This window comes from Pezoporus wallicus, unplaced genomic scaffold, assembly GCF_028554395.1.
Source record: "Pezoporus wallicus isolate ANWC-B61680 ecotype Strahan unplaced genomic scaffold, APGP_CSIRO_Pwel_v1 contig_3817, whole genome shotgun sequence".
Taxonomy (NCBI): Eukaryota; Metazoa; Chordata; class Aves; order Psittaciformes; family Psittacidae; genus Pezoporus; species Pezoporus wallicus.
This window is the reverse complement of record NW_026635157.1, coordinates 7,794,122-7,819,306: the sequence shown is the minus strand read 5'-3', so window position 1 is coordinate 7,819,306 and position 25,185 is coordinate 7,794,122. Positions and strand designations below refer to the sequence as shown.

At 38.1% G+C, this 25,185-nt stretch overlaps 1 protein-coding gene across 2 annotated transcripts in view; it reads left to right on the top strand.

The window, feature by feature from the left end:
* Positions 1 to 25,185, top strand: part of PDE7B (phosphodiesterase 7B) — a 174,516-nt gene that overhangs the window by 42,206 nt on the left and 107,125 nt on the right. For both annotated transcript variants that reach the window (XM_057407869.1, XM_057407887.1), the window contains one exon: positions 20,245 to 20,305. In XM_057407869.1, the coding sequence (XP_057263852.1) occupies positions 20,245 to 20,305 (61 nt within the window). The remainder of the gene's footprint in view (positions 1 to 20,244; positions 20,306 to 25,185) is intronic.

Here is a 25,185-nt window from a genome sequence, read left to right as displayed (position 1 = left end):
GAGTCACCTGGCCATACTTACTACTCTCATCAGAGCAGCATGTGTAACAAAAAAACCCTTAAAAAACAGAGAAGGCTGCCTAGCATGAGTACCAATGAAATGAGGGAGGAGAGCCTGGAACTTCTGGACTGCATCCTTTCAAATTGGTTTTGGACCAGTCCTATGTTCCTGCGCTAGTAGCATTTTGCAATGCCAGCAAAAGTCTAGCTGATTCTAAGACTAATTGAGCCAAATGGCCTAAGTGTGAGATATTGTAACTATGTCTCTGCCTGCTTAGGCTCTCAGGATTCAAAAGCCAGAGACCAGCTCTCTGCAATTCAGCTCTTTTAGTGCATTTGAGCCACCAGGGAGAAGGTAAAATGGGAGCTTCAAATTATGGGGTATTTTTGTTTTCTGAAGGGAATGGGTAAGGCAACTAAAATTTTGTCTCCCAGTTCTCACTGTTCCCCAAGGAGGAGCAGGGTTTGCTGCTGCTTAATAGACATATATTTTTCTTGCTGGCCTCTTTCAAAGCTGTCAGACAGAAGTGTGCGGCCAGTGGACCATGATGCCCCTCTAAGACTTCCTCCCAGCTGTCTGTAACAGTAGCAATATTGTGCCCTGCTTAAACAGCCACCATTCATGCTGGATGCTCTGGCTTTCCCTGTTTGCTGTGAGCCCACAGTGAATTCCTCCACACGTGCATAAATATCACTACAGTAGTCACGGGTAAGGGTTATTACAATTCAGATAAGTATTATTTCCCTTAATAGTGCTGTTTTCACATGCATTTCCTAAGCAGTTTCCTTCGGAGCTAAAACTGTCCAGAGTCAGCACTGACTGGAAAATCCATGCCACTCTGTGTACAAACGCAGTAGCTATGACAGTACTACATATAGTAAAAAACAGAAGCAACTTGTAAGCTATTTGCAAACAGTAGTCTTATACAGGGGCCTTCAATACAGCTTATACTGAGAAAATAATTAATTAATTGCAAGACTAGGCTATCTAAACATCTGCAGCCACAGAGTGTACAGTAGAGTGAACAAAAATGTAGGAAGCCGGAGCTCGATAGACTATTCTGTCTCCACCTTGGTGACTGACTCGCCTACCTACTTTTCATGTGCCGTACAGTGCTCTACAAACATTCCTTTGCAAACATTATGTAGGTGGGCCTCACAACATCTCTGTGAGGTAATTAAACACAGAAATCTCACACTACAAAGAGGGAAAGGGAGGCTCAGAACTTTGTTTTCTTGACAGGCTTACAGAGAGAAGCAGTCTGACAGTATTTCAGACAGTTTCAGACACTGCTTATTACTTCTGTATCTTACAAGTTGTGAGGACTCTGCACACCCTTGGGGTTTGATTTGATTCACAGAAGCATAACCTTCAGGTGGGCTTGGTCTCACTTGGTTTGTCATTGTGGGATGCTTTTAATCTGCAGAGAGAAACAGAGACTTGTAGGGTGCTCCATTTCATCTTTAAATGGACTCCTGAAGTATGTACTGCAAACAAAACTGCCACTGAATAATAAAGCAAGACTGCAGTAACTGCTCAGCTGCAGACACCTACAGTTGAGTGAGATAAACCCCTCTCTTTGGCTGTACCAATGCTAATAAATAAAGTAGTGCTAGAAAAATCCTGGGATTTGTCAAATATATCATTATATAATTAGCAATTACTGGGTGCAGTTTTGGCCAGAGCTGACTAGAACATTTCTGAAGAATTCATGGTACAATTTGAGGAGTTCACACTGGCCAGTAGCATTTTAACGGCAGCCACTGTTTTGAAGGCTAACAGAATTTAATATGGAGAATATAGTCAGCCCTTCTTCACTGGCAAATGCTCCCACCACACCACCCAAGTCTTGGAAGGCAGATGCAGAGACTGTGAGAATGAAGACCTTAGGCCCACTGTAGGAGAGCATCTGGTTCAAGACCATCTTAAGAACCTGAATGTGAACAAGTCCATGGGACCTGATGAAAATCAATCCGTGGGTCCTGAAGGAGCTGGCAAATGGAGTTGCTAAGCCACTGGCCATTATATTTGGAAAAATCATGGCAGTCAGGTGAAGTTCCCGATGACTGGAAAAAGGGAAATATAACCCCCATTTTCAAGAAGGGGAAAATGGACGACCCGGGGAATTACAGACCAGGCAGTCTCACCTCTGTGCCTGGCAAAATCTTGGAGCAGATGCTCCAGGATGGCATCCTAAGGCACATGAAAAACAACAAGGTTCTTGGTGACAGCCAGCATGGCTTCACTAAGGGGAAATCCTGCCTGACCAATTTGGTGGCCTTCTATGATGGGGCTACAGAACTGATGGACAGGGGTAGTGCAGTTGGTGTCATCTACCTGGACTTGTGCAAAGCATTCGACACTGTCCTGCATGACATCCTTGTCTCTAAATTGGAGAGACATCAATTTGATAGGTGGAGCACTTGGTGGACAAATAACTGTCTGGATGGCCGCACACAGAGAGTTGTGGTCAATGGCTCAATGTCCGGCTGGAGATCAGTAACGAGTGGTGTCCCTCAGGGATCAGTGTTGGGACTGGTCTTGTTCACCATCTTCGTTGGTGACATGGACAGTGGGATTGAGTGCGCCCTCAGCAAGTTTGCGATGACACCAAGCTGTGTGGTTCGGTTGATACGCTGGAGGGAAGGAATGCCATCCAGAGGGACCTTGACACGCTTGTGATGTCATTTTGATGCCAACCTCATGAAATTTAACCGTGTCAAGTACAATTTCCTACCCCTGGGTGGGAGCAATCCCAGGCACAGCTACAGGCTGGGCAGAGAAGAGATTCAGAACAGCCCTGTAGCGAAGGACTTGGGGGTGCTGGTTGATGAGAAAGTGAAGATGAGCTGGCTTCAGTGCGCGCTCACAGCCCAGAAAGGCAACTGTATCCTTTTGATCCTTTTGATGTGGTAAAGGCTTCATCAAAAGGAGAGTGACCAGCAGGTCAATGGAGGTGATCCTGCCCCTCTACTCTGCTCTCGTGATACCCCACTTGGAGTATTGTGTGCAGTTCTGGTGTCCTCAACATAAAAAGGACATGGAACTGTTGGAACAAGTCCAGAGAAGGGCCATGAGGATGATCAGGGGACTGGAGCACCTCCTGTATGAAGATAGGCTGAGAAAGTTGGGGCTGTTCAGCCTGGAGAAGAGAAGGCTGCGTGGAGACCTTATAGCAGCCTTCCAGTATCTGAAGGGGGCCTATAAGGATGCTGTGGGGGGACTCTTCATTAGGGACTGTAGTGATAGGACAAGGTGTAGTAGGTTAAAAGTTAAGCAGGGGAAGTTTAGATTGGACATAAGGAAGAAGGTCTTTACTGTGAGGGTGGTGAGGCGCTGGAATGGGTTGCCCAAGGCAGCTGTGAATGTTCCATCCCTGGTGGTGTTCAAGGCCGGGTTGGACAGAGCCTTGGATGAATCATAGAATCATAGAATAGTCAGGGTTGGAAAGGACCTTAAGGTCATCTAGTTCCAACCCCCCTGTCATGGGCAGGGACACCTCACATTAAACCATGTCACCAAAAGCTCTGTCCAATCCGGGTTTGAACACTTGAAAGTGCAGAAAATAATGATGTTTTACTGAAATCTGTGCAAAGAATGATTTTCTTGATGATGCTTCGATAAAAATACTGATCAACTACTAGAAATTGATGTAAAAAAGACTATATAGCCTAGTATTAATTATTGTAATTATGAAAGATTTGAAAATACTTCTAACAGATCATGAATTTATAGTCCTGGTTCAGGTCTTATTCTAAATTCTCTTCACAGGCTGATTTGATCTGATCTGCTGTTCTCTGCTGCTGCTGTGTTGCAGAGCTGGTGCTATCAATCGCTTGTTTTGCTGTTCCAAAGTATGGTTACACATCGTGAACTGAAGAGCTGAGGCTGTAGCTTGTTCATGTGTTCAGGCATATATTTGCACTTGTTTGTATATATCCTATATACTATGCAAAACATTTTCATTTCATTTCAAATGACCTGTAATTACTTTTGAAAATATATTAACCCTTTCTGATTTGGAAGATGGTCAACATATCTGGTAACTTAAGTTATCAGTTAATGGTAACTGAACGAAAGCAGAATCCATTGATGTGTACTGGTCAATGAGAAGTGCTTCTTCAAAGGTTTGCTGATGCTCTCTCTTCTCTGGGAGCAAAGCTGCTTTCTTGTGATGTTGAATGGGATAAAGAGGGTTTCTGGCAGCCTTTGAAAATATCAGTGTTTTGGTATGAAAGCTATTGGTGTTCTTTTAGCTTTCTCTGCAGGAAGTGAGGTAAGATAGTTCATTTCTTTTTGCTGAGTGACAGGTATGAGGTCCCCTATATGTCAGATGTAAGATACAGGTTGCCAGGATTCAAAGCTATGGTTAGGGAAAATTTTCAAAGACAGTTATAAAAAGCTTTAGAGATATACTTTTTGTAACTACTGCACCGTGCCTGGTCTAATTGCAGAGGGTCAAGAATTTTTTATTAACTGCTCTTTATAAAAGCCTTGAGTTTTCACTGTGTCCTGTGCTTTTGATAAAGATTGTTGGAGAACCTTCTAAAAGCATACTTTCACCATTAATTCTTCTTATGGGTTCTCCTGCACATTCCTGATTTTGCCTTTAAAAATACTGCCTTAATCCTTTATGTAGCTGGCTGGTGGGTGAAGACACTCATGTCCTGGACACTTGTGGTGAAGGTCAACAGAGTAGGCAAGGTTGTGATATTTTCTGTTTGCTTTGCGAAAATGTTCAGGAACAAAATTGTAAAATATTTATTTTATGTATTGTTTCAAGTATTATGCAAAAACCAATAAAAGTAAGTTGAAAAAAAACATCAACATTTCTGATTTTAAATATCAAAGGACAGGAAATTCTCCATCCTTGATTTCCCATTGGGATTATAGCGATTTACTGTTTAGAAATTCCCTGCTTTAGTGTTATATAGCGTGTAAAGGATAAGCAGGATGACATTGAATTTCAGCTTTGTTTGGTTCCAGTCAGACCCTTCACAGTTATCACACCATTGTAAGGTGACATCCGTAAGCTTCCAAAGATATTATAGCCTAAACACTTTTTGATACCAGATTAACATCCTTTCCATGGGAAAGACACATTTTTAATCTTTCTCCAGGCTTCTGTGTTATTACAATAGGCTATTTTAATACCTTCTATATGGTCTCCAGATAAAAATAAATGTGTTATCGAGCAATGTTGAAACTCCGTGTTTAGAATGGAGGTGGACTTAGGACAGAGCTTTCTCTCAAGAAAATATCTAACTGTGGTAAAACCAGTATACTTCAAAATACTAACCAGGCTGGCTCATGTCATATTTAAAGATGCTGTTGTTAGTGAGCAGCACCAAAGCAATTCAGTAGAAGCTAAACAGCTAATGTCTATTAGAGGCAAATAGGCAGCCTTGAATGAGGGTCTATGTCACTGATATGTGATGGCTTTGATTTTTGTGGACATTCAGCAATGAACAGGGCCTGTTATTTAGCTTGTACGAGGTTAAACCAATAGAAGATAGAAGTTTTAGTCAATGATGGTGGCTTCAAGTTAGGCATAGAGAGAAAAGCTGCCTTTCTATTCTTCGTAAAGGCAGGCTTGAGTCCTGCTTGGAATCTGAGTTGGTAGCTGCCACCTGATTTGTCTGCATGTAGGGGATGCTGAGTGTTGTCCACATCAGTTGCCAGGGCAATTATTGTCTGTGGAAGCTGGAATGTCTAAGCAGAACTAGCCCAGTGTCAGTAGACCTCCTAGTTCAGATGGAGTATGATTTCAAGTGGCTAAAGAGGGCTGTCTGTCATCTGTAAATTAATTTAGCAATGACTGGAAACTGAGCTACTCAAAGAGCCAACTTCTTATAATACAGGGGTTTATACTTCTGGCAAACAATAATTATTTTTTTCATTTATAGATTCTAATACTGCAAAGGATGTTTCCCAATGTACTAACGAAGGAGGTCCCAGTCAGTTGTGTAATACCACACTGAACACAAGAAAAACATTGAAAAACCCACACAATAACTTTGTTATCCACCTCTTGGATTACTGTACATCCAGATGAGAAGATTAATTTTACTTAGAGATTTTTTTAACTTAAGGAATTTTTGTTTGGTGATTGTTTTCAAAATTAGAATCTCTTTGGTTTCAGTTTTATGATTTTTTAGCAAGTCTGATTATTCTGAAATAGGCATTAGGTTAAACCCTTCTGTGTTCCACCTTCCAAGGAAGTTCTGAGAAGGCAGTATTCACCTCTATTCACATTTTTGTACAAATCCAACTAGGTCCATTTAAGATGAATGTGACAATAGTAAAAACTAGACAGATCATTTGATATGCAGAGCTAGCAGTGCTTACACTCCCCTTTAGGTGTGTCCTCATGGTTCCTGTTGATGTCAGCGTGTGATGCTGATACATCCAGAGGCTTTCCGATGGGGAGGGAGAAGTGGGGGTGATTCTTTTAGCTAAAGAATCACTGTTATACGGGCCAAGGTCTTCTCCTTCCACAGATCAGACACAAACAGAGCTTCTCATATGTTCACTGATGTGTTACCTGTGTATGCTGGATTTACTTACATACAGGCTCTTAAGGAAAAAACAAATGGTCAACAAGCACAAGGCTGATTTAATAACTGTGCTTTTAAGTTACCGAGGTGCCTTTCAGAAATAATATCTCTACAGTGTTTCTTATCTCATGTGACGTTCACAAATTATCTCCCCTCAAAGCTGATTTTTTGGCTTAAGTTGCCCAGTTGACTTTATGAGGTGAGAGTGCTCATCAGTCTGCAGTATTAGTCCCTGTATTTATTCATCCATTACTCAATAAGATATATATAGTCATACTGTAAGAAATAGTACACAGAATTAGAGGCAACTGGAATGTTACTCCTTGCTCTTTCAGTGCGTTGGCGACCTTTAGCAAGCTTCTGCAATCAACCCTTTCCTCCATTTCCCATTTCTACAGTATCTAACTGTAAAACGTAGCCTGTCCCAAGTGCAATGTTAAATAATATTGTAAAAAATAACTGACAGAAAAATGGAAAGAACTAAAAAAAAAAAAAAGGGAGAAAAAAATACCACAGAGACATCAAATGTTTTCCACATGCAGAGACCAGTTACAAACTCATTACATTGTTTATATTGGTCTCAGCATGTGATCTCCTATGTTCACTTCAGTCAGTATGTCAGCATTGCATTCAAATAACAAAAATGCATCTATAATGCAGATGTGTCTGATCAATATGAGTTTAGATCCAAAGGCAAATTTAATGTTTTCGCATAAACAGGGGGTATTTCAAAACCTCTCTTAATTGAAACACTGCCCATTTCCACCAAAAAACTCGCTTGCACTGCACAACATTTTCACCTGGGTTATTAGTTAGGATCATGTGGCATAAAATGAACAGTACCTTTCAGTTTTAAAATAAAGTAGGCCAAAATAATTAGTTATAAATTCATTATTTACATTTTACATAATAGAATGTAAATTCTGTTTCAAGCCAACTTTTTAGATGCTAGGAAATTAGGTTTAAGCAAAGTTTCCAATTGCTCCTGTAAAAATCTCCATTGTTCTTTCTTTATAAACTGATAAGGATGTATCACTTGCAATACGTGTGGTTTTATCTGAGTCAGATATAATGCAATATATTGAAAAACATTACTTATTTGCAAATAATAGAAAGTGCCATATGTAAGTACTACAGCCACCATAATAATGCATTAATGATTTTTAAAGGGAATTTTAATAAGAGAAACTTTCAGATTCTGACAGGAAAAGTGCTTCTGTCTCTATGAGAGAAAGAGTCCTTTCTCTCAACCACTGCACTGCACAGCCTCTAAATATACTACTACTTCCCATATAGTATAATTCACTCAGCAATCTTTACCCCCAAGAAATTATAACTGTGTTTTTATACTCCATTATAAGTATTATATGTTATACACAAAGGTATATATCAAAATAAAATAGGAAAACTGGAAACATTATTTTACCTACTGCTTTATTATTTCTTTAAAGCTAAGAGGAAATAACAGAATTTACCCAGAGCTTCAGAAAAGTTGTTCTGGTTACTGTGAGGAAAATGGCATGTTTTCCTTTAGTTGTTTGTGAGCCTCACAGCTACACTGTGCTATTCACTTTGTATTCTTCCAAAGTGGTCAATTAGTCCTCATAACTATGACCAAAGCAGTATCAATAATATCTTTCTAATTCCTTCACAAAAAAATCAATGAATCTGGAGTTGTTAAGCAGTCCATGCTGGCCTCTTTCTATAACCAAATGTGCATATCCCAGGTGTCCTGGAGTGACCATTCACAATTGCCTCATTTCTGCTCACCTGCCAGCCACCTTCCATCATGTGGTAACTGGGAGAGCATTTCTTTTGCTGTGCAAATCCAGCCTCTAACATTCAGTATTAACACTGATTTTAGGGTCCAAATGTACAGCAGATGTTAATGCTTAGAGTCACTAAATCCTTTTCACTGAAACTATTGAAGAGTTAGGCATCCAGGCTTTTTCCGTAATCAGGTGGGCTAAATCATTCTCTAGAAATTTCCGTCTGTCTTCTTCTACTAAGTTTTATGAACTTTTTTTTTTTTTTTAAATCTAGAGGTCAGTTCCCTCAAGTGGGATACAAAAAATTCTGCCATAGTTTTAAATATGGTGTAGATGTTAGTTGTTTGCAAGTTTTACAAAACAGATGTTCCTCCAAAACAGAGACTTAAAGATATAACTATGTAAGACATTCAGCACCTTGGCAGTTCTCTGAAAATATACAAGGAGAATGATTATTCTTTAAGCTTATCTTGTGAAACTGTAAATTCAATTAAAAAATTGAAAAACAATACATCTTAGGAGTTGTTTTTTATTTCCACCTTTAACATAAATGCATAATAGTCACACTTAAATAGCACAACCAAAATTACACATTTTTAAGAGAAAATGCTGCATTGTACGCCCAGTTTTTTTTTTGGGGGGGGGGGGCAGATAAAGAACAAACTATATATGGCAAATATTACTCACACTACTTAATACACCTACTGCAACAAATTCAGACGTATGGCGGTAAGATTGGTAACAGACACTGAATAGAAATGATGCCATGCAGTTTAGTCAGAATCAAATTGGTTAGCATTCAAACTCAAAAGCATTGTCTGATTTTGTACAGAAGAGTAGGGGATATATGATAGAAACTGCATAAGTAATATGTTCACTGTGTTGACTTTGGCAACTAAGAGTGGAAGATATGAGCAAAACCAGGCCAAAAGGCAATGTAAGATTATTCCCATGACAACAAGAGGCTAAGAGGTTAACATTTTTTTCTTCTGCAGATGAAGTACAGTTCTCAGTTTCCCCCCAGAAAAGCAGTATCTACTTGAACAGGGAGTAGCAGGAGACATGGCCTTGCCATTTTTGCAAAGTACTTGAGTTTTACTACATACAACAGGAAGACATGTCTTTTCAAGAGAATTTGTCTTCAGGAGGTAAATCCAGATGAAGGGAGGGAATCGCATTCAACCAAATCCTTTTCTATCCTTCATTTAGTTCTCATAAATAGTAGGTGGTGTCTCTTCCCTCCAGTGCCTGATACAATAGTGACTATTTCCTTTTTCTTGTTTCTGTTACAAGGAAAGATGGTTTATTACAGAGACATTCTATGAAATTTGTACCCTGCTTTTTACTAAATATTATCTTTATTATATAAATGTGTTTTACTGCATGTTGTAGTTATTTAAAGCGTGAGGTGTATGACCTTTTTTCTTCTACAAAATACAGTTCTTCATAATCAAGTCTAAAATACTTCAATGTTCTGTAGTGATGAAAAAAAAGAAAACGAAGCATGGAAAGTAATGTGTCTTCAGTAGTGTAACTTGAGAGGTCTTTAAACCTCTGATATGCTCAGGATCTTGTTTGGAATAGGGATGAAGTGAACTCTATAATAGCATTACAGACTTGTTTGAATACTTGTTCACAAAACAGTATTATGACGGTTGTGGACAGCTATGATTGTATTTTCTCTAGACTGGTGATTGAGGGCTTAAGAAGACTTTGAATGCAGATCTAGGAGACATTTTGTTCCCATGGAGTATTTTTGCTTTTTTTTTCTTCCAGTTGTTTCTGTTTTTCTAAAATAAGCCTCTTTAGAATGAAATGCTTTTACAATTTCTGTATGGAGAATCAAGATGCACATTTTGATTGGCCTTGGGATGGCCTTGGGCCTCCAAGAGAAGAAGGAAGATGCCTGGACAATTCATTCCTTGTGTAAACTCCTGTGATGAGTTTTACTAGAAGTAAAAGAAACATTTGCAGGAGCTTTGTCCTTTTCTTTTAGTTTTTCAAGGATAGGCACAGATGTAGTCTTGGCTAAGAAAATACAACCAGAATCTGTTGAGAAGTGAGAGAAAAGAGCAGCTTTGTGCAGCACTTGCTAACAGTACACCTGTTTTGAAATTATGCTTTCACACATTTTTTTTAAAAAAAAAAAGCCCTAAAAGAAAGTCTCTGCTTCTGGGAATTATGTTCAGGGAAAAAAAATCAGTCTTTCTAGCATTGCTCCAAAAGACTGCCACCTTGGAAAGTGTAACTAATATGTCCAAAAACCATGGATTTCACTGTATCTGAAATACATTCATGGTGATTATTGCAGCAGCATCTGAATGTTTCCTGACGATAATGGAAGTTGTAAGGCTGTAGATATGTTATTAATCACACTTCAAAAGTTGACAAAAAGATATATTAGTATTGCTGACATTGTCTTTTAATGCAGAAGATGCTCTTCCCCAATGTCTAATATGACAATTTTTGAAAGGCAAATTTTTCCTGTCAAAACAACACTTGCTGTTTTTCGGTTCCATATGTTCTGCATGTAGAAACGTGATGTATGTTGGCTGTACTTGAAGTTATGAAAGTCATTTTTGCAGTGCTAAGATTACTTAGCTTTTTGGTTAGATTTCCATTTCTAAACTGCACTAATATAAGCAGTGCTAATTGACAGTTATGGCTATAGAAGCGTGTGCTAGCAGGCTAAAATACAACTATAGATGACCATTTTTACAGTATGTAAAATGTTTGGTAACATGCTGGACAGATGTCCACAAAATTTTGTATCAGGCCATTGGTAGAACAATCAAAGATAGTGTTTATGTGTTAAGATTGCTCAGAGTGTAAGAGTTTACAAGTACAAGGCAGGAGAACTCTAAGAAGGATAACCAAAATCAAATTTGGGAGTAAAGCTGTAAGTGGTTAGGGCTAAACTCAGGAGATAGTCTGAAGTGAGGATTTCATGTTGTGACACACTAAAATCATCTACATAGCTAACAATAACAAAGTCTGAGGCCATTTTTCAGTTGTGTCCTCTACATAGCAGCTGGGCAGAGGTTTCCTTAGGGCATCGTGTGATGACACAGTGTTGCAGAAATAATTCTGTTCTTACAAATTTTTATTTGATGAGTTCTTCATGGATGGCAGACGTCAAACATAAAGTTATCTTAGGGGAAGAGCAAGGAGAGAAAGAGAATCAGAAAAGAAAAAGGTAGAAGCTCACTTTTAGTAGGATGACCAATTCTGCAGTCACTTCATAGCTATCCATGGTATACCCTCAGGCCCAAGCAGCATCTGGTACGCAAGTGAGAAACCACTTTCTGCCTCTAAGTGCTCTATTTTCACTTCTGCTGAGGCTGTCTTTTTGATCAGACCTTCCATGTTTTGAGGTTTGTTTGATTACCTGTAACTGTCTCCTACCTGATTTGTTGGTTGTGTTATTTCTGTTACCTAAGTCTACCTCTATACCAGAAGGTGAGTGAGAATGGTAGACTCGTGAACATATTACCTAGTTGTTGGTACGCTTTTGGCATGGGTTGTTCTAACCAACTCCCATTCCTTAAAAATAAAGTCTTGGAAAGGATGAAATAGGACTGCCTTGGTGTGTATCAATGTTTTAGGGAACCAAGAATGCCCAGCTCTTGAGAAGCAGATGGCCACCAGTGCTTGGTACTGCTCAGAAAGGAACACAGTCTTATTAGGTAGGAGGAACCTGATGCCTGTCAGCTCACTAGCACTCAGTCTTCTTGTCCTTCCTAAGACTGTGGTTTTGTACGCAGTGTATGGTATGCAGCAGACATACACAGGTGCCAAAATTCATCCCATGTTATTCTGAACAGCCTGAGGAAACTCTTCAGGAGATTAGCTCTCTTACAGACCTCTGATTTGCTTCTTGAGTGGTGTGTCAGTCAGTACTTTCGAGGTTTTGACCATTTCTTTGATACAGCATATCAGTGGGAAATATGTAAGAGAAACATTTCGTTGAAGTTGAGGCCTAAATTTTCACAAATTAATACTACATTTCCCTCCCATTAGATATTTCAATAGAAAGTAAAAGCTAAAATGTCAGTGACCATTGAAAGAATCTAGAAGAGCCCAGTTCTGCAACTCAGAGGAAGAGGAAAGAAAATTATATGGTCCAGAAAATGTTTAAATACAGAGAACTTTGATGTTTCACATCAGAGCAAAAATAAGGAGTCAACTAATTTGCCTTCTCCTTAGTATTGATACTGTCCTCCCATCTTCCCTCCCACTTTAAACTGCTTTTGTGGTGGGAGGATCCATTACGTAATCTACAGATGGTTTACATTCTTTAAACTATAAACTAGAAAATGAACTGTAATACAGATTCATACCAGGGAGGTGAAAAATTAGTCTGCTCTTTAGCATTTCTTGGATAATGGCACCCCCTCAGAACATGCCTGCAAGTTGTGCCTTGCTGTTAATGCAAGCTCAACTGTGACTTATTGCTTATTTAAACCTAACATTTTCATTGCTTGGTAATTCTGGATTTGTCTCTCAGTGCCCATGTTATAAACACTTAAAAGTAGGGACGCCATGTTGAAACACTGACATATTCTCAGGGGGGTCAGGGCTACTGGTGCCTCCCTAATGAAATCACACACTGTTAAACATTTTTTCCCTTAACTGAAGAAGAAAACAAAGCAGTTAAGCTACTAAATCCATTTTCCAGCAACACTAATGCATTTCAAACCACTCTTAACTATAGTAAATAACAGGTTTGTAAGAAAATGAACTGCCTGAAGGTTCACCTCAGGCTACTTAGCCCACAAACAAGTTGCTGGCTACTGACAACAATGGTTGGTTGGGAATTATTGCTCAATTTAGTTGTAGTTGCTTATTTTGCTGTGTCTTCTGTTCAGAGTAGCTGAGGGTCTACAACCTGGTAAATTCCAGAATGAAATGCATTGCCAAAGTGCTACTGGAGATTGACACTGACAGTGTTGAAAGGTTATGTGAGCAACGTCTTTCAAATTCCTGTAGGGAAGAGAAACCTCTTTCGCTGGGAAAGCTTGGAAAGGGAGGAACTCTCAAAACAAGTTTGCCCAGGCATAGCTATTCAACTGCAGAAAATCATCCAGATAGTAACATGAATTTTCAGTTTCAGTGTTCCTCAATGCTGACACTAAATAGGGAAGCTGGAAACTTTACTCATGAAATATGGTATATAGTTGCAGTGTAATAACAGTAATTTGAAGAGCAGCAAATGTACTATTCTGGCTGCTAATAGTATTTTAAAGGCTGTATTAATTGTCAGTATGCTGTGATCATGCCACATTTCTAAATGGGTGGGCATACGTACAATACATACCTATTCAAGGCAAGCATACTTTCTTCCCGCCCAATTTAGTGGAGCACTTAGCTTGCCAAATGTACGTCTACATTTTCAGATAAGTATAAGGTTTTATCTATAATCATTATGGAGACTGTTAATAGGGCCTAGAGAGGTAATATGTAAACAATCACAGTTTTTATAGATCTTGGACAATGTCATTAGCTGAAAGATTCCAGTGGTATTTGTTACCAATGGGAATGTTTTTATATGCGATTCTCAAGTTATATTTATTATATACATATTTTCACATGCAAAAGGCTAAATAAAGTTCTTAAAGAACTCAGAGTTGGCAATTCAAGGCCATATGAATAGGGTGAGCTTTGTACAATTATTCACTCCAGAGAAAATTGTTCAAATGTGGGCCTGTTAAATTTAAAATAAGGTGTGGTATAGAGAAAAGAAACTTGTCTCTAAACAAATAAAAACAATGGTTTTATTTCCTTCTCTAAGATCAACAAAGACCACGGATAAAGATTCAGCAAAATTCAAAAGTATTTGACATTTAAGTGCATCTTAAAATCACACAGGGTTTTGGTAGGGAACTTTCTTGTTTTATATAGACATTGATTTAATCACTAACAGATATTATTAGAAGGCTTTCATTTTGGGGAAGGTGCTTGTGAAAAGGGTGCAAGTTGCACAGATTACATATGTCTGTCTTCCCTGGTAGTTCCTGTATTTTCTTTTGTCCCTGTCAAGAGAGAAGAGACAAAACTGGAAATACCACAAGTGTAAGAAAGCATTGGAAATCCTTCAGTTCCTACTCTGATAATTCATCAGCATTTGGAAGGAATCCACCTTAAATCTTCTCCCAGACAACCTGAAGATGTAAAATACTGACTTTAATTTTCAGCTATTTATATGCGGGGCCAGCTGTTTTATAAAATATTGCTAAGACTTACAAAGTAGTGTTACTTGTCACACTAACAGACATTGCATCTATAAATCTTTAGGCAGTTGGAATGATGCTTTATTTTAGATACCAGAGGATTTTGTTGAAGTACCTTGTAAAGGTGATGGAGAAAGGAACTTACATATTAGAAAAATAGATTTATGAATAGCAATAGTGGTTTTTTGCCTCTGAGATAATCTGGGTTTTTTTTTCATAGAAGCTGCTCACTCTGCCTTAAGTTCTTTTAATCAATTGTGTCTCTGAGTATATCTTTCAACTCTGATTTCTAAAGGAGTGAGAATTATATGCAGTACTCTGAAGGAGAAAAAAGAAAAGAGAAAGAAAAGAGAAAAGAGGGGAGGGGAGGGGAGGGGAGAGGAGAGGAGAGGAGAGGAGAGGAGAGAGAAAAGAAAAAAAGAAAAGAAGAAAAAAAGGAAAGGAAAGGAAAGGAAAGGAAAGAAAGGAAAGGAAAGGAAAGGAAAGGAAAGGAAAGGAAAGGAAAGGAAAGGAAAGGAAAGGAAAGGAAAGGAAAGGAAAGGAAAGGAAAGGAAAGGAAAGGAAAGGAAAAGGAAAGGAAAGGGAAAAGGAAAGGAAAGGAAAGGGAAAAGGAAAGGAAAGGGAAAAGGAAAAAAAAAGAAAAGAGAAGAAAAAAACAAACAATGTTATGTAAAATCCACTTCTTTCTACTTTGGTAGAACAAAAACATATTAACTTAAGGTTACTTTAAAAAAATGAATTTTTAAAGACTATTTGTCATGCAACAAATGTGCAATTAACACATCTCTTCTATGTGGAGGTATAATAATCTCTGGCACCTCCTACAAAAAGAAAATCATCCAATCTTTATTGTCATGTTTGGCTGATCATGCACGTCAAGTATCTCACTGATTACTGCAATTTTGGAAGAGACATATGTGTTGAACACCACACTAGGGAAACACACAACAGAGTGAAGAACCCTATCAGTGTTGTTCCTACTCCAGTAACCTTTTAGCTGACTAAGCCAGCTTTTCAAAATTTGGTTGTGTCCAGCTTAAAAAGGTCAAAATTGTGCATGTTCAAATTTCATGCCAGAAAAAATCTTATTATATTTTTAAAGTACTTATACACTAAAATTATTATAATAGTTGAACGTTAATTATATGCATTTAATAAATAGAAAATTAAATGCCACTTATTGCAATTCTCATGACAAACACTTTCAGATCTCTACTTGCTAAATTTTGTCATAGGTAAAAATGTAGCCCTATTTATTTCGATTACTCAATTTCCATCTCTCTTCTTAAAGCATGTAAAGCTTTAATTTACCATACAAATAGAAGTTGAATAGAATTATTTCAAAACCATTTTTTTCATTGATGAAATTTTCTCCACAACATAAAAACAAAACCAGAAAAAAAAAACAACTAAGGACATATTCTGTCCAGGGTGTATATATACCCTGCTTATTGCTACATATCTCAAATCCTCAAATGCAGGTGCTGTGAGCCCAGGAATGCTGAAAATGAAGACCCAACCTATGAATGATCACGTAATACTGGAGAAGTAATATGAGATGTATTACTGCATTAGTACAACTGACTAGGGCAGACTTTCCTTACGCTGCATGAACTCTTTTTCTGTCAGTAGTGCCCTACTTTTCTGTAGTTTACTTACACCCTTTTGGTACAGGGCGCCTTGCAGAAGACTTCCTGTTTTGCTGTGCACTTCTCATAGGATCTTGCAAAGACATCTTGTTGCCTGAGAGCACCCTCCTCCATCAGAGTCTGGTGCCTATGTAATACAGTATTTCCCTTTTCCAACAGGTGGTACTGGGCTATCATAGCCAAGAAGGCTGGCTTCAAGCTCTCCAATTCACTTATCAAAGGAACTGAGCTCATGTCACATTTCTTCTGGATATCATGTCCTTTCATCCCTATTCTCTAGCAATAACTCTCTCAGTCTTTTCTCCTTTTTTTTTAAGCTCTGCTTTCAGCTGCTCTGTGATTCAGTCTCTTTTTCCATGAGGGACTTAAAAGTCCCATTCTAGTTTACTATATTTCAGCTTGTGTAACAGACTCAGTATCATGGCATATATCTGAGCTCAAAAAAATAGAGTTGAGAGTAGATAATTTATTAATTATTTTCTAATAAAAATATAAATACAAATATTTTCTCATGTGTCATGAATTGCAGGCTGCTATCCTATGATGTGGAAATACATCTATATGACTGAAAACATTATTAACGAAATGTAATTATATTTTCCCCTTCTTCAGAAGGAGAAAAAAAAAAACCACAACAGGCTAGTACAGAGTTCAGTGATTCAAGACATATGAAGATAACAACGAAGAGCTGGAAGGGTAGATTTTACTTGCTTTTACCCATTTTTTTTTTTTTTTGTTAAATCTGACCATTTCCAAACACAGCAGTGGCTTCAGATTTCAGCAACAAATCCTCTCTCACTTCAGGGGCAGTGAATGTCAGTAGTATTATTTTCAGCAGGGCTGCCCCCGTGAACTCACCAGCCCAATATATAGGACTGCATATAGCAGAGCCAGTCCTACCAGTGCTATAGCAGTCTTAACCATGAAGCCCAAACTGAGATTTAAAATATCCCAAAATCAGATCATTTAGATCCAAGAATGTGATTTATCATATTTTTAGAGAGTGAAATTTTGGAACTTTAATGAGCTTTAAATATAAGTGAGGACTATGAATCCAACCTCATCATAGATTTCAAGAAATGAAGTTCAGAGGCAGCTTTCCTGTGAGCTCATTTCTTTTCCTAACTGGGTAATATGTTTGGTCTTTACGGCTCACCATTGATCTCTTATAGCTCTAAAACAGGAAAAGAGAACTTCTATCTTCATGCAGACCTAACTCTAATGAATATGTCTCACGCTACTTATAAGCAGCAGCTTCTAGAGGCTGTTTAGTCAGTCTTTAAAAGAAATGTCATATTTCTCTCTCACCTTGCTAACAGACATATAGGGTGATCTACATGTGTGTAATAGGTCTCAGATGTACAGCAGAGATGCATGGGCTATTCTTCCTCCTCTCTGCTTTCTGACCCATTGAAATGAAAAAGTAGAATAACCAGCATCTTATATCAAATTCCTATCCCTGCTCTCTGAGGGATCCACTACTGACTCTGTAGCCAATTTTGAAGCTTTCAGAAGAGAATGAGCAGCTGTTTTGGGAATAATTTGGAAATGGATTGGGACTGGAAAAACTCTTGGCCTCATCTCTTATTACCAGCCCCAATATACAAGCAGGCGGAACAAACCCAAACCAGAAAAGAAAGTAAGCTGGGCCAGGAAAAGGACACTAGAATATTATCCAGCCGTGGCAGAAATTCATAGCAGTGGTGACAAGGTCTCAATTTAATCCTAAAGATTAAATCCTGAAGTCATTCCTTACTTCTCATTCATGGAAAACTTTTCTAACAGCAAAAATGCTCAGACAACACTATTTCTTTAATGAGCAAAATGATTCCCTGCTGCATATCTGTGCCACTTTACACACCCAGAATCCAACTAAGTCTTTTTCAGATGTTCTGAGCAGTTTGGTAACAGCTTATTTTTCATTCCATTGATCTGTACATATGAGCTTCTGTTGACATCAGAAATTAAATTGCCGCAGAAGCTTTTTCTGCTGGTATTTCTAGCTGCAGTGGTAGCAGTGAAAAATCTCCTATGCTGACTGTTGTAGCTTGATTTTCAGCCAGTTCTGTGGGCTGCAGGAGCTAAGGGAGTTAAGATAAGGCTATGAACTTGTATACAGTTATCTGAATCTTACTTGCGAAATTTTCATCATAATGGATCCTGTGGGATGTCAGCAGACTCTAGAGAACATTAGCCATTTTCCCAATTTCATAACACTAGGACTGGTGAATATTGTCAGATATTGCAAGACATTATTTGCTGGCCTGAAATGTGATGCTTATATAAATATGTCTGGAACATACAATACCTCTGAGGGACTAAATCGAAAATAACCAAAGGTTTTCAAAAAGCAGCATAAATTCAAGGGTGAGGTGGGAGATGAATTTTGATGTGCTTTCTTACATCTGCAATTGTCTACGTATACTTATGGTCATGAAGAAGAAGCTGGGAGATTTCTGTGAAAAGATGTCAATATCTTAATATTCTTCCTGGAAGAATAAAGTGCAAATTTCTGTGTCTTCTGACACAGAAGAGCATTTGTAAAATCAGCTTCAAAATGCTGGGTGTTGTTTTTCTTTTGCAATCTTTCAGTAGTAAGTGCTCCCACCTAGGAAGGTTAATACAGGTGTCTGATTGCTCTTTTTAGACGTACTGATATATGAAAGACTGTGTGGGAGATGGGCTTTCTTTGTTTGTGTTTATTTTGGTGAGGGAGGCAAAAGCTATTTGTAAAACAGTGAGTTGCAAATGTGCTGCTCATTTATGAAACTGTGGCTGTGTTTCATATTCTTTGAAACTACGGGTTTTTTTACTTACCTGATTCTTTGTAGTTTTGAATGTTTGCTGCAAATTAAAAAAAAAGGGGTGGGGAAGAAAAAGACAATACTAACCACTTTATCTTATATAAGAAAGCCGTAAGGTGCTGCAAATGGAAACTGCATAAGAAAGGGAGAGAAAGGAAAAGAAAAAAAATGGAGAGCGCTTAGTGATTTTTCACAGATTGAACCACTGTGCTTTTATTCCCATCTTGTCATAGATACCAAAATCACAAATATATAGATAAGAAAGTATCTGCCACTTTTAGCTGTAAAATACGAGGCTATCCTTAATCCCCTATCAAGAGCTTTGAGTGTAGTGATACAAAACTGAATCTTTTCTGTAGCATCTGAAGCAATCACTGCTGCAGTGATCTGTACACTGACTTTAATCAGAGCTGTATCAACTAATGAGGTTTCTCCTGGCACCTAAACTGACATGACTGTCTGCATAAAGGACTCAAAAATGATGTCTTGCCTTTGAAAACAACCAAACACTTCTGTATTCTGATCCTAACTCTAATGATGTTCCTTCACTGGGTTTGTATAGGGACAGAACATTAGCCCTGATAATATATCTGTACATGTGAATATTGTTTTTCATTAACAAAATATCTCAGCATACAGACATAAATTACTTGCACTTTAAAAACCAATTTTACTCATAGGTGTTATGAAGAGTTCAAGTTTCATGTAATGACTGCTTTGCTTAATAAATATTTAAGAGTTGTGGGGTTTGTTTAAATAAGTTAATTTTACAGAAATACAAATTCCTGGATCAGCATAGCTGTTTGGTTTGTTTTGAACTGGATCATTACACAGATCCTGTTTAGGGTGCAGCTAAATCTGTGTACTGTGACAACTAAACCAGTGGAGAGGGCTGCAATGTCTACCAGTGGTAGATGAGGCTTCCTGTATAATTGGTTCTGATGGTAACAAAGTAACATGGACCAGGCAGTAGTTTCAACCAAACACATAAAAGTAATAGGTGTTACCTTGAGTTTTTCTTGGTGAAGATCCTGGTATGCAGTGTCGACCCATCCTTGCACATTAGCAGTGCCCACTCTTCCTCAAACTTTGGCTACTTGAAAATATTTTTATCTTGGTGTGTTGACAATGTGTCTTTGAACATCTCTCGTTCCAAAACATAATACTAGGACAAGGACAGAGATACTGTCACAGAGTTCTTAACTAAATATATCCTTTTTTTTTTTTTCTTTCAGAGGTGCGGAGAAATCTCATTTGATAGTCCTGACCAGAATGCCAAATGTGTTCGCATGCTAGGTAAGGGTGAGTCTTTTCTCCTTTTGATATAAGTGTGTGGAAATACATTTAATTGGGGATTTCCTCTCAAAAGTGCATGATAACGGCCGTGGTGATTGACATAGTTCATCTACATGTAGTCCTCATCAATAGGTTCTTTATGGTGAATTTTCTATTATTGAAACAAAGTACATATATATCACAGAAATATCCATCTGCATAGATGAAAATATAGCTGTACCAACACCATAGTTGTAACCTCTGATGTACTCAATCCAGAACTCATATTTCAAAGCTGAAAATCTCTTAATTCCACAAATATGTATCAAGAGCCTCTAGGTCAGACCTTCAGCTGCATCCATCAGCAAAATTTCAGTCACTGTGATTTTACAGATTTCTGCTGGTGTAGCTCTCTGCCTATGGTTTATAAAATTAATATTAAGTAGAAGTTTCTGTTCTTTGAAAATGATACAAGAATGGTCTGCTATGTTTCATTAATTTCTGTGACCAATTTTATTGTATTTGCTTGTTTTATATACAGTGGTAGTACTGAAACTTTAACAGCATGGCTAGTATCACAGTGAAAGACAAGGAGTAAGTGTCAAAAAACCTAAAAGATGATGTTTTATCAGAAAAAAAAAATGAAATCATGGAACACTTGCAGGATTCAGCTTTAAATTCTGAAAACCTTTGATCCATCAGGGTTGAGATAAATGTATCCTGTAAATTAGAGTATTGCATCTAATAACATGAAGATTGAAATAGTCACAATTTTAAAAACTGCAATTGGCAATGTCTAGGAACTTAATTCCCATCTGGGTGCATAGCTGTGTTTTGTAATAACAGATTATGTGGTTTGTTGTTTATATTCATTAAATCCTATTGTCACAATAGACTATAATTTCTGCAGAGGAAATCTGTCATGCTCATAATGCACAGATCCCAACAGATGAGCTGACACAATGGGCCATAATGATCTGTTACATCAATGATCCATGGTTAGAGGTTCTTAATGGAACAAGCTGACAGAAAAGATACACTTGTGATCCTTATCATGCCAATTATAATCTACAGCTTTAATACCATTGAGATTGTAATACTCTAGTTCTAAGGAAGTTATATCCATGCAAATGTTATCATCCATTATGAGCTAAAAAGAGGGATGGGAAAAGGGTGAACAAAAAAATTTTGTGATGATTAAAGTCTTTTGCATGGCTTGGTTCATCAGTTGGTTTGGCATTTTCATAACACAGTCCAAAATTGTGAGTTTGACATCATCATTTATGCAAATGATTCTTTAGGAACAGTGAGCAGAGCAAGATTTTGTTTCCATTACATATATTCTTATCTATGTCTTGTACTATATGCGTGTACAAAAATGAGAAGATATGCTGTGCTCTGTAAGGAAACTGCTAGGAATGTAAAAATGATTCCAAGAGGACATGCCAAAGGTGTGACTAGCTCTCAGAGGTTACATCTCTTGTACTTAAACAGATTTCACCTGCTATTATTATTCATCAGTGTCTCTAACAAATTAAGGACTGTAGTGTCATATGTAATATAGGATATTACATTTCACCCCAATGTATCCCAAATTACGTTCAGAGCTGAGTGCAAGTGCATATCCCACAGATGGCTCTGTAAGAGGTATGGAAGGTAGAAACTTGCATGATATGGTTGATCTGAGGGGCAGCTACTGGAGACGAACTCCACGGTCTTGATTTATCATAGAAATGTGTGTGGTTCTGGCAGTGCTGTAAAGCCAGATGGTGTGCATTCCGGTACCTCTCCTTTCATACTGAACTCTGTGTGGAAGAGCAGGAGCCAGCAGTCATGCAAGCTAGAAGGTCTAAGACACTGTGCTGAATACGTCGTGTAGTGTCCAATTTCAGATTTTACAAGGGAATTAAATTTCCAAGGGAACGAAACACAAAGTTTGTCACTGATCTATGCAAAGCTGACATTATAACAGCTGTGGTTATAAGTAACTGAACAAAGCACAATGTGCCTTCAGAAAGGGACATCTTTCTTGACTGCGTGGTCTTTAAGGTATGCTGAAACAGTCATGCAGTCGTCTACTGTAACAGTGACACAGTGCTGACAGAAATCTAGAGGGCAAGTCCCAGCAACTGCAAGAGGATAACTACTTACTAAGGAAAAAAATACAGAAGTCTGGAGTACTGGCTGTATTTCCTCAGGGATCTTTGACATAAAACCAGGCCATGCTTGGAACTGTACAGCAGTACTCTAAAGTTGCAATAGCTGGGTTGTTTGGCTTTTTGTTTTTCAGAAACAGTCTGTATCTGGGTTATTTTACTGGTTCTGAGTGAGCTTCAGATTTAAAGGTTTTAGGAATAATGTTATCCTTGCTACTGTGAGTCCACTTTCCTTGAGGTAACATGGATTATATGGATGAGATTCTTTTTCTGTATAGCTGAGGAAGAGAGGTTTGCAGTAAAAATCTTGCTCTGTTCCTATCTTCCTGCTAGAAAACAGGAAATAATAGATGAAAAAATGCTTAAACACTTACAATGGCTATAGTAAAAGTGGGTAACTTTTCAACAGACAAACTAGATATTGGTTAACCTAAGGATAAGAGCAAAAGAATCAGTTTAATGCCTCATCTTTAAGCATCTGAGTGATGGATATTTATAATCCAAGTGAGAATAATAACTTGAACAACTAAATTAAAAGGTCACTTAGCAGTGCTTCCTGAGGATATAATAGACAATGTGCTCTACCCAGCATATGCTTACTATCAGTGTAACTACAGGTACTGAGATTCTTTCAGAAAAATATGTTCTGTGTCTTATTCTTTATATTGAGTTTGTTTCCTTACACCTTGATGTGTTGTACTAATTAAAGCAATACTTTTGTAACCATCACAGAAGAAAGTCAGTCAGTGGCCCACCTTAGCCTTTTGAAGACCAGTGTTCACAACCTAAACCTATCAAAAATTTCCTGAGCCTGGCATTGGCTAAAGCTTTAAACATCCCTGCACATCCATTGTCCTTTGAAAAATGGCAAGAGAAGTGCTTTCTCACTTCTTAGGAACAACAAGAACTAATTTCTAAGTACAATGAGAAGGTGAAGTACTATAGTAATGCAGGTAATGAAAATACCACACTGTTGATAAACATGTGTTGTCAGAGTTTTCCCTAGAATATCTGAGTCTCTCTGGAGGCACTTCCAGTGCAAGCTAGAAAGTCTACACTATTCTACTTAGCCTAGGTCTGTTATCAAGTTAGTGAGGGCACTCAACTGTGGCAAAATTGCTAGATAATGCTGAACTGGATATCAAAAAGCTTTTGCTTTATGCTACATTCTGGAAGTTAGAACCCTGGGACCCTCATGCCCTTTATTTATAATGTTTGTGACTTAAAAAAAAACAATAGCACAAAAATTGAGCATATAGAAAGGTACAATGGTTATTAGTGCAAATATTCATATTATGAAGGGCAGAAGCAAACTATCTTTCTCCCTACAGCACCCACTGCAATTTTCAATGGCACAACCTGTGGTTAATTTTCCCATGTGTAGACAGACATATTCTGGACTCAGGCATGACACAAGGTGGTATCATGCAGAGATAATTGGGTTAGTTTGCTGTGAAAATTGCTGGTTGGAGGCCTAAGCTAATTAAGTCTGCTGGGAAGAATTGCATACTAGCTTGGAAGAGTCCAAAGTTAAGGCAAATTAACCAGTTCTCACATCTTAACTAGCTCATCCAAAGCTAACTCTGTAACCTCTGCATGGCAGAGCACTGAGTTTTATGAATTTATCCTGGAAAGAGTAATGCTCCCATATAAGGCTCTAGGATTATTACAGAAGGAAAACAGTCTGCCAACTAGAAAAGAAATTTCAGTGTGTAAATAACAGTTTGTACAGGATGGATATGTTTATCCACATATTATAATTATAAATATACAGCATAGTATATTTGCTGTATAGAAATTAGGCAGCTGCACTCATCATGACACAAAAATTAAATGATCACACTAGTTTTAATCTGTTCAACCTTACTGATGACAGTGAAGTAAGTGGGATGGATGATAAAAGCAAATTATCTAGTTCATTACTTTAGTAACCAGACTTCTATCACTAGATTTGGTCTTCACTCCTTACTGAAACACTGGGTAGATTTTGAAGAGGTCGCATCTCTTGCTGGCCAACCCTGCAGTCTATGCAGGTTCTTCCAGGGGAAATGTGAATTGCCCTCCTTAAGGAGCTAGTTAGTAAGATGAAAACACTAACCTTCCAGACACCCCATGGCAAATCACTGAGGTGCTTTCTTTTCATTATTGTAAATTCCATGCAGACAGGAATAATGTGGGTGAGTTCTGTTTTCCTTTTGGTGTAGACTTAATCCCTGTAAAAGCAGACAAATGAATCCTTGTTTGGAATAAATGCAGTTTCCTCACAAACAGCCATTTAAAATTAACCCATGGAAGAATAGCAATCAAAAAAAAAAAAGGGAGGTAGGGGGGTGGCAGTTTTTTGGCTTTTTTTTTTGTTCCCCAGACTACTAGAACATAACTTCGTAGCTCTAAGGCAAAAAAATCTTTCATATTCCAGGACAGATAGGTGCCTACCTCACTCGCTCCCCCCAAAGAAAGCTGCTTTGCGGCATACTTCCACTGTTTATTACCTATGGAGAGTTATGATTAAAGGAACCGGCATTTAGCCATGAAATGAGTTTTGTGGACGCAGCTTCAGTCTTGGTGGCTCTTTGCCCACAGCAGAAAACCACCACACATTTGAACACAGTTGGCAGCTGCAGGTTAAAAGAGAGAGACATTACTGGAATAACAACTGTGTTGAAAGCCAGGACTGAGGGATACTGGCAAGGCTCTGGCTGGCTGGCCTCTGCCTTACATAACTGTTGAGCTCACCTTCACTGG